Raw genomic sequence first — 9,701 nt, forward strand, 5'->3', positions numbered from 1 at the left:
TGTCTCTGAGACTGGATAGCCTCTCCTCTCACCAGGTTGTCTTTCTGTCTAGCAACTCGAGCAAAAACAAACCCAGGCATCTCCGATCCTCGTACCTCATGGCTTTGGAGAGTGTTCCGAAGCCCTCTCTGAACAAGCAGTGGAAGCGGCCTCGTATCTCGTAGAAGACAAGGCAGTGGCATGTGTAATGTAGCTCTATCTCAGGCTCCATGTTACACAGGGGGCATGTCTTGGCCTCTGCTGATACTCCACTGTATCTCCCAGTCTCGATCCGCAGCTGGTGTGAAGATGTGTGTATCTGGCCAATAGCACATCGTATCCCATGAGACAAGTGGGTGTCCATGTATCTGGGCCTCGTCACAAAACCGTCCTCCGTAAGCTGAGTTGGGTCCTGGCGGATGAGCCTAGTGATCTCGGACTGTGTAAGAGTCAGAGAGGGTGCACCCTCTCAGTGAGTACTGGAAGGGGGGCAATCTGTCTATGCTGAACCCATGCCCCTAAAACCATGATGTCATCTCCCCATACCAACATGCTTTATCTCCCTACATGGCTAATTGTCGAGAGGACTCAAGTGCAAGGCGGGGTATCTGTCTCTAGGAAGTTCCCACATGAGGTGTATGGAGATAGATCTGGTGAGTGCTTCAACCACTAGTGGGGGGGCAGCTAGCTTTGCTCGGATAATGGCACGTGGTACTGAAGCCTTGGCTCAAATGAGCCGCGAGATCATAGAGACCAGAGGCTTCTCCATGTCCCTCCATCCATCAGTGCGACCTGTCCTCCCGTGATGATGCAATGAAGGCCCCATATCTCAGCTCCACAGAGCAATGCAGAGGCCACCAGAGTGTCAAAGAGCCAGAGCTTCGTCCGAGGCTCCTGAAACTGAACCTGTGAACACATCCTCTCCAATCTATCCAGTGCCGCATGGGCTCTGGTCAATCTAGTCTCTGCTGCTCTCCTCAATGAAAATGTTGGTCCACTAAAAACCACTCCGAGGTAAGTGTAGGCATCTGTATACTCCACTCTCTCCTGGCCGTATGTGAATGTGGACGCTGACCTCCTGATCCACTTAAATACCATGACCTTGGTTTTACCAAGGTTGACAGACAAACCACTTTCATAGGCAAACCTATGCAAAGCATCCAAGTGTCGTTGCATCCCCTCCGGAGAGTCGGAGATCAACACAATATCATCAGCATATAACAATAGCGGAATACATGTCCCTGCTAGCCGTGCACCTCTATCACTGTCTCTCTCAATGTAGTCAGAAAGCTCATCCACATACATACCAAATAGAGTAGGAGAGAGCGGGCAGTCTTGCTTCACCCCAATAGTGGAGTGAACCGGTGTAGATAGACCCTGAGAGGTGCGTGCATGTCCTACTACTGATTTATACAATGCCATGATCCCCCAAATGAGCTATGTGGGTACTCCCATCTCTTGTAATCTTCGAATCAATCTAGCTCTGGGTATTGTGTCAAAGGCTTTGAGGAAGTCCACAAAGCTACAATAGATCCGTCTCCCATGGGATCTGCCCTCCTCAATGATGGCCCTGAGTGTCAAGATATGGTCAAGAGTAGAAAAACCTCTCTTGAACCCTGCCTGCCCAGCTGCACGCATTCCCTCCCTCTCTTCCCATCTACTTAGCTACTGCTCAAGAAAGGATGCGTACAACCATGCCAATGTGTGTCCAATCATGATAGTGCAATGATTCCCAGGCTCCATAGGGTCTCTTGCCTTGAAGATAGGTATAATCGTAGATAGGCTCCAAGTATCAGGCAAGCCCTCACACATGGCACGGTTAAACATAACTGCTAGAAGCTCTGCTAGTAGATCTCTCGCGTGTATGAAATGCTCAGCCACTAAGCCATCATGATCATATGCTCTCCCAATTCTCAACCTGTCAATGGCCTTCTTCACTATCTCAGTGGTGAAAAAAGCACATGTGTGTGGGCATGGATCGGGGGGGAAGGATGAGTACCCTTTCTTTCGAGGTTTCACCCTTGCTCCCATTTTTCTTGTTGCCCACTCTCCAAGCTCTTGAGTGCATCGGCTCATGAACCCCCATCAAAGCCATGAGTTCTTTTACCTCTTCGTCTACATTATCTTTGTCTTTAAGGCCGCAAATTCTCACATGTAAAGAGCGTACACGTCTTCTTTGCTCCTCTTCTAGTGTCAGGTTGATAATGGTGGGTGTGGACGTTGTTTTCTTACTTTTCCCTTTCTTGGCAACCTCAATCCATTTCTCAGCCTCATCTGCTTTCTGTTGAGTCTTTGTAATAATGTCCACCCAGGAAGTCGTCATTTCTTTATGCTGCTCTTCCCTTTCTTTGATGGCTCGCACTTGCTCTTTGATTGTGTTGAGTTCATCTATTACAGAGGGTTGCAATTTTCCCTCTTCAAGCGTGCTTCGTGACCGTGCCTCAGCGAGCTCCTTCTTGAGTGACACAATCTCTTCGTCCTGGGCCATCACACGATCTCCCATTGCAATGATCTTGCTTTCTTGGGCCAAAACGCGATCTTCGAGTATTTTTATTGTCCCTAAAAGGTTGCGGTTGATCTTGTTAATGATTCCGGTCATTCTTCTTTGCACTTTTGAACTCCCATCTTCTAAGGGTTCGGGCTTATTATTTTGCTTCCTCATGTTCGGTCGCTACCAAAACCGAGAGGAGTTTTGCGACGGAAGGAGAAACTACACGCACAAGTGCTTCCACATTATGCATACATGTTCTCCCACATTAAGCATACATGGCGTACATTTCCTTTGATTCCTGCAAGTTATAACAAATGCCCGCAATTCTGCAAATTCTGCAATTTCTGAGAAAAATGCTGAAAATTCGAAGTTTTTGAACTTTTGAATTTTCTGCAATTTCCCTGATATCTGCCTGCTGATTTCTGCAATTTCTGAGAATAGGCTGAAAAATGAATTTCTGCAAATTCCTGCAGTTTTGCAAAACATCCTGATATCTGCCGTACGTGCGGGGGGCGGGGGCGGGGCAGAGGGGGGGGCGGGGCTGCAGGGAGAGCGCGAGGGGGGGACGGTGCTGGTGGGAGCTGGACAGCACGAGCTGCAGAGGGAAAACGCGGGGGGGGGGGGGGGGGAGGAGCTTCAGAGACACAGAGAGAGAGAGAGAGAGAGAGAGAGAGAGAGAGAGAGAGAGAGGATTTATTAGTCCAGAATACACAACTCAACAACATTCCTAGTCTTAAGATCAAAAGAGAGGAGAGTACATCTATGGCTTCATGCAAGTCTGGTCTTCCTTTTGTAACATTCTGGCCAACCACTTGATATCCCCTGAAATGCAGTGAGGTCACATCAGAAACTACAAACTATCTGTTACTCTACTTGAAGTACAAAGACGAGCAGGAGGCCTCATACCTGAAACCAGTGGTACTGGACAGCTTTATTTTGACCTTCTCCTCATAGTTGCAGTCAAAAAACTCATGGCTAACTCTCAAAACAGCTTTGCATAAACCAGTGGGTAGACCATGACCTTTCTATTGGAAAATGGAAAGAGCAGGCAAACACAACATAATGTCAACAAATGGGTAAACCTGGTATCACAAAGCAATGAGATGCCCAACATGGTGGTTTGCAATTTAATGTTTTTTTAAATCTCACCATCGTGTCTCGTCTCTAACCAAAAGAAAAGCGGCACATACAGACAAAGGCGCATAGATGCAAGGGGTGGGACTGCGATTTTTTTGTTTTGGGGGGGGGGGGGGGGGGGGGGGGGGAGCATGCAGAAAAACAAAAACAGGGCTGGCGAACCAGGTCGAGCAGCCACATCAGCAATTGCAAAAAAGAAGGATGGCCACTCGCTGAGGAGCCGTCTCGCACACACAAACACGCAAGGAACATTTGAATGTGACATGCATACACATTGTCAGGAAAGGAAGATGCAGAAGGCCAGCAAACAGTGACTATAGAGAGACTGTAGGAGATTTTGGCAGTGAAGCATACTTCCCCATAAAAATTATGGATGTTTATTATGTAAAAGTGTGCCAAAACATCAAAAGACCAAAATACTTACCGCATAGAAAAATCCTACATCCCTGCAAGCTGTATCAAGTAGCCTCACCACCTCTGCAACATCTTCTGACTCTGCCAACCTAGGATCGTTGCTTTTTTCCACAAGCGGCCCAATATCTACAAACATAAGAAATTTCTTCAATAAATAGCACGTACATGACAACTAGCATATGGCCCGAAGTATTAGAATGTCTACTTCTTTTTGTTGAAAGCATTGAAAATGACACAGCTCGATATGGGGAGTGTGCAATGTCTCTTTGAGTGAGAGAGGACAGTGAGATGCTTGTGTACTTCTGCGTGCTATCATGTTCTTGCATATAGATCGTCCAAAGATCAGGAATTACAATCTCACAATAATATCCAGGCTCCTTGCCATTTACTTCGAGGTGCTTCTAGTGAGATATAGCTGCATTTATATCAGTCGCATTCATTATCAAATCCTCTACTTCCTACCCTCTAAACCAAGCCTTCAGCTCCTAGAATCCCATGCTTTCTTGGGCAATCTATCTCTAATGTGACGATGTCACAAGATGAGACACAAAACAATAATGGATAATCCAATTTGTGAACAAATGACTTAGAAGCCAGACAAAAGAGAATAAGCAAGGAAAACTAAGCCGACATTAGACTGGAGACCAAAATATAGGCTGGTCGCCCCACCCCACCCCTTGAAGAGTACCTTTAAATACTAACGAAAGAGTATAAATCGGGAGGTGTCAACAAAGTGATAATGTGGCATGGCCTAAAAGACGAAGTCCGGACAGAAAGGGGCCAGAACCCTAATGAAATAGCTAGCAGAAGTTTGACCAACTCAACTGAGAGGCCCAATTTTTTAAAGAACCCATTTATAAGTTGTTCCAACTTATGGCACCATGGCCGAGGGGCCTAAAACCCTGAAAATAAAGCAAAGGAGAAAAATTGCCTAAACCAATGATGACGTGGCAGGCTGTACAAATCACCACAAATCGCGCCGCGATTTGCGTTGACACATGCTGTCATGGCACACATACGGACAGCCTTTTCTTTTTTTACTTTAGCGAGCGGGGGGGGCGGGCATCTACTCTCGCAAGGTGAAGCTTTTGTCACTGATTTCAATCTCAACTAGAGACCTTAGACACCACCTTGCAGATGGATAGCCCGTTCAATCTTTTAGAACTTGCACCCTTATCCAAGGGATCCCTGGTGGACCCCGTTAGGGGCGTGACAGCGCCCAAGGCCCCGTAGGGATCCAAATACTGCGAGACTTGGTTTCCCTCACTCGCCAAAACCTTGATCACCCGGCGGGTTTTCAAGAGAAATTGCCATACCCAACTTGGGCGTCGGCTCGTTGGTGGAGTCCTGATCCGGCGACAATTAGAGTCTCCAACACTCCTCTTGCCCATTGATGAGGCAACCCATGCATCAGTATCATAAAGTCATTCGAGTTTAGCACATAGTTTCATAACTTTTTGCTATTAAGGAGAATTTCGTCCTTTCCCCCCTTCTAGACGTCGGAGGGATCTAATTCATCTCTGATTCATCCAATCGGTCCGCTAGGTTAACAACCTAGCGTTTAATGCTCTTTGATACTGTGGTATTGCCTCACCAAGGAAAGTTGCTACATGGTGGTGCCCTGCAACCGCTCCCCTCGAATGCGGATGCGGGTTAACCCAACGGGTCAACCCGACTCCACGAGCCTCCCCACCAAGGAGGATAATGGTAAATTCACCGTCACTTAAATCGACACCTGCCGGGTCCTGAAGGTCTCGAATGGTATACAACGAGCCGCCGAGACGATCAGCTCGAGCTCGCGTCAGCGGGCAATTCAATAGAATATGATCAATTGATCACCCGCCCTCCAAGTCATTGCAAAGGGGGCATGCACTCCCCCTTGGTAAGACTTCATCCGCCAGTCTTAATCCTCCTCCTCAGGCGAGCAGTAGAAGGCGTTCGTCGTCACGCTTCATATTCAGAGATAAGTTACACCGGAAAAGGTACTCGTGCGTGACACTCATCCCACGGAACTTATAGTTGGTCAGAGAGGTACAAGCGGCTCTTGAGTCCCATTTATCCCATATCAGTTCCCTGGCCGTCTCCACGGTCGCCGCTGGATACGGAACCACCTGTCCGTCCTAGTTGTACATGACCACCCCTTCCGAGACTTCGGGGTGGTCGCTACCAGGTCCCTAATAAGCGTGCTTACCGATCCGAACTTATCATAGGCACGCTTCTGTTGGGCACCGCAGAAGGTGACGACCGGAGGGACGTTTAGTTCGTGATGTAGAGTCGACGCTACGACTGACGTCAACTTTGCCGCTTTCCCTACCAACCACCTCATGCCTGTGGCAACGAGGCGCTAGAGCGGCAACAATTGCTTTTGGTCATGTGTCCCCATGATATCTGCTCCGTAGGTAATCACGAGGTAAACGCAAGCCTTGAAAATGCTCAGCCTCGTCCATAGAGGGAGGGAGAGCACGGGAGGTGAGGACGTGCTTGGCTGCAAAGAGGCATCCCCGCCCCTTTGTCGTCCTATCTTGGATAATGGTCTCCAAGCTGAAATCGGAATCCACAATGATCCCTAGGTATCTGTAGCTTTTGGTCACCTCCACACGCTCTCCGTCTAACATGAACGAACCATTCTTCTTGAGGTCCTCAAGGTCCCCGAAGAAGACTGTGGCCTGGCACTTGCTTATACCGAACTTCATGCCTCACGATTGAGCCCACATCGTAAGTCGATCCAGTGCAATCTGGAGCTCAGCCGGGGAGTCCGCTAAAAGAACTAGGTGATCGGCGAAGAGTAAACCTTGGATTTTCTGCGTTAATCCGAGAATGTCCACTCCAAAGTCTGCTGCCTCATTTATAACATCATTGATGAAGATGTTAAAGAGGGTGGGTGACCCCGGACACCCTTGACGGACCCCTCTTTCGATCCTAATGGCGGCCTCAAGTTTGTAGAACAAGGCTTTGATGCAGACCTAAGAGTGGCTGTAGAGGGCTTTAATAAAGCGTAAGGCTTTCCCTCCCACCCTGGCGGCCTCAAGTTTGTAGAACAAGGCTTTGTGCGGAACAGAGTGGTATGCCTTCCGGAAATCGATGAATACTACGTAAGTGGGCCTTCCATTATTCTTTCGTCGTAGGACAATTTCCTTTAGGCACGCGACTTGTCCAATGCACTCCTCACGAAATCGGAAGCCCGCTTGGCCCTTCAAGAAGAAGCCGCGCTCTTCTAGAGTCCTAGCGATGCGCGTCACTAAAATAGTAGTCACTAGCTTAAGTGCTACATTGATGAGAGAGATACCTTGGTAGTTATCCGTAACCATGGGGTCGCCCTTTTTCGGGATCGAAATGAGCACCACGGCAACGTGCTCTGCTGGGACCTCCCCTGTATCGAAAATTGATTGGATAACTCTGAGGTATACTTTTCCCATAAGTGTTCTAGGTAGTAGGCACACCCCAATCCCTCCGGGCACCTTTGTCCTTCACAAGGAGCTTGAACACTTCCGGCGGGGTACCATCCACTCCTGCCGCCTTGTGACGCTTTAGTCCATGGCAAGCCTTACGGACTTCCGACCACGTGAAAGGTCATTCACCTCCGTCATTCTCGGCCACACTCTGACAGGCTTGCCCTACCAGGCCTTGGGATCCAGGCTTGTACCGGATTCATCCGAGAAGACTTTGGTGTAATGCCCTCGCCAGATTTCAAGAGTTTCCTCTTCGCCCGCCTGTAAGACCCCTGCACTATCCAGAAGGGGCTGCACTGGCTGGCACTCTGGAACTTTTCCCAACATTCGTTGGTTCAAGCTCCACCACTTCTTGTGCTCTCTTCACCGCAGGAGATCGGAGCCTTTCTTTGCTAGTTGTTCCTGGACTAGGCGCTAAGAATCCTTTTCCGCGGCACGAGCCAGTCCTCGCGCTTGCACGTACGCATTCCATGCATCCCTACCTTGGGTCGACTTCGGGTCCAGGTCTCTAACCTTAAGGAATGCCTTACGTTTGTTATAAATCGCGCGCCTAGCCTTGGAATCTAGCCTAGTTCGCTTGTTCAACGACTCGGAATGTCGTCTCCCAAAGACTCCGGCCTCCTTCACTATTTCTTTGACGCTAGCCTCGAAGCCCTGGATCAATTGATGGGTTATTTATCCGGGCCCTCGGAGTCGTTCAACTGAAGGAGGGGCTCCCACTTATTGCCATGCAAAAAGAGACCCTTGGCCCCATCGACTTTAGTCGCGTATCCTCGGTCGCCTTTCAACTACGGGTTTCACCCCAACGCCCGGTGCGGTGCCTAAGATCTTGCAGGACACCGGCCAATGATTCGAAATGCATGTGCTCCGCAGGACATAGGATTTACGAAGAGAGAACAAGGCCAGACTATTGACTAAAAAAAATCAATGTCCGATCTTCCCTTACCACAGGGGGAGTGATACGTGAGAGGGGAGCCACGACACTGAAGGATTTGATACTTGAGACACTTAGACTCTAGCCACTGGGACATGTTCCAATCGCCTCCCACAACGACTGGGACATTCTTCTCGGCCAGCTTCCCGAGATTTTTCACTAGAGTCTCTAACATTCCGGCCCGTGCTTCCTTCAGTGCCCTTTGGGGCACGTACACGTTCTTGTGGACCCACGGTCCCGTCTGCCCCTCCGGGTGCAGCTGGACGAAGATACCGTTGGGGGAAGACAGGCTGAGCTCAAAGGCCCGACGATGCCGGGAGGTAAGGGAGATCGATCCTCTCTCCCCAGGTTTGCCTGACCCCAGGGACTGAAAGGTACTAAAACCCGGTACCTTTAACTGCCAACTACCTAAGAACATTCGCGTTTCCTGCAACCGGACGACCTCCTACTGTCCCCTTCGAATCAGACACTCAAGCTGAATCCGTTTGTTCCGAAGGCCATTTACGTTCAACAAGACCACAACGAGCCCCTCTGGGAGGGGTGTCTTACATGGCCTTACCATCGTTGAGCCCTGATTATATGGGACTGACACCTTGGCATGCCATCTGGAGAGGCGGGATTCGCAGTGCAAGCGCTGGACAAGGTCGCTCGCGGCAAGTGGGGACTTCAAGATAATATCAAACCTATCGTTCACCTTGGTAACCCGTAAAATCAATGACTTGCCCACGATCGACTCAAGCTGCCGTCTGAAGGTGACCTTAGAGTAGGCCAACGCGTTCCAGACGCATACCTTACCCAAGCGGTCTACCGACACCATACGTCCAAGGGACCTAACGCGGATCATCTCCTTACCGTGATCCATCCTTCGGACAGATGGAGCGTCACTTACCCCCCCCGGGGGGGGGGCAAGGCCTTGCGACAAAGGACACTGCCTTGGGGACTGAGATGAGAGGGGTGAGAGAGAAACTCTCGGGGGGTTGAGGGTAGCTCTCCGGGGGGAGAGGGGAGCTCGCAGGGGTGAAAGGGGAGCTCTCAGGGGGGGTGGGCCTCGGTTCGGATCGCAAGGCCCTGTCCGTCGAATCGTGCTAAACACTTGAACGCTCATGATTGCAGATAGTAGAGAGAAGGTAAGCTTGAGAAGTTTTGAAAGAAAAGAATGAAGGTAAGAGTAATAGATCGCTTGAGAGCTTGAGAGCAAAAGCATTTATATATATAGTTGTATTTTTCATGGGGGGTCCCTTGAATACTCTCTCCCGCGGGGGATGGGAGAGAAACCACTTGCTTCTCATCCCTCCGC

At 49.5% G+C, this 9,701-nt stretch overlaps 1 protein-coding gene across 1 annotated transcript in view; it reads right to left on the reverse strand.

The window, feature by feature from the left end:
* LOC147463700 (2-oxoglutarate (2OG) and Fe(II)-dependent oxygenase superfamily protein) overlaps positions 1 to 9,266 on the reverse strand; it is a 119,771-nt gene extending 110,505 nt beyond the window's left edge. The window contains exons 1-5 of the mRNA XM_086490335.1: positions 8,964 to 9,266; positions 8,417 to 8,771; positions 4,032 to 4,147; positions 3,377 to 3,495; positions 3,229 to 3,292 (exon numbers count right to left, since the gene is read on the reverse strand). Of these exons, the coding sequence (XP_086346461.1) occupies positions 3,229 to 3,292; positions 3,377 to 3,495; positions 4,032 to 4,147; positions 8,417 to 8,771; positions 8,964 to 9,266 (957 nt within the window). The remainder of the gene's footprint in view (positions 1 to 3,228; positions 3,293 to 3,376; positions 3,496 to 4,031; positions 4,148 to 8,416; positions 8,772 to 8,963) is intronic.
* Positions 9,267 to 9,701: the final 435 nt, after the last annotated feature.

Source organism: Adiantum capillus-veneris, chromosome 2, assembly GCF_014529385.1.
Source record: "Adiantum capillus-veneris isolate H3 chromosome 2, ASM1452938v2, whole genome shotgun sequence".
NCBI classification, from domain to species: domain Eukaryota; kingdom Viridiplantae; phylum Streptophyta; class Polypodiopsida; order Polypodiales; family Pteridaceae; genus Adiantum; species Adiantum capillus-veneris.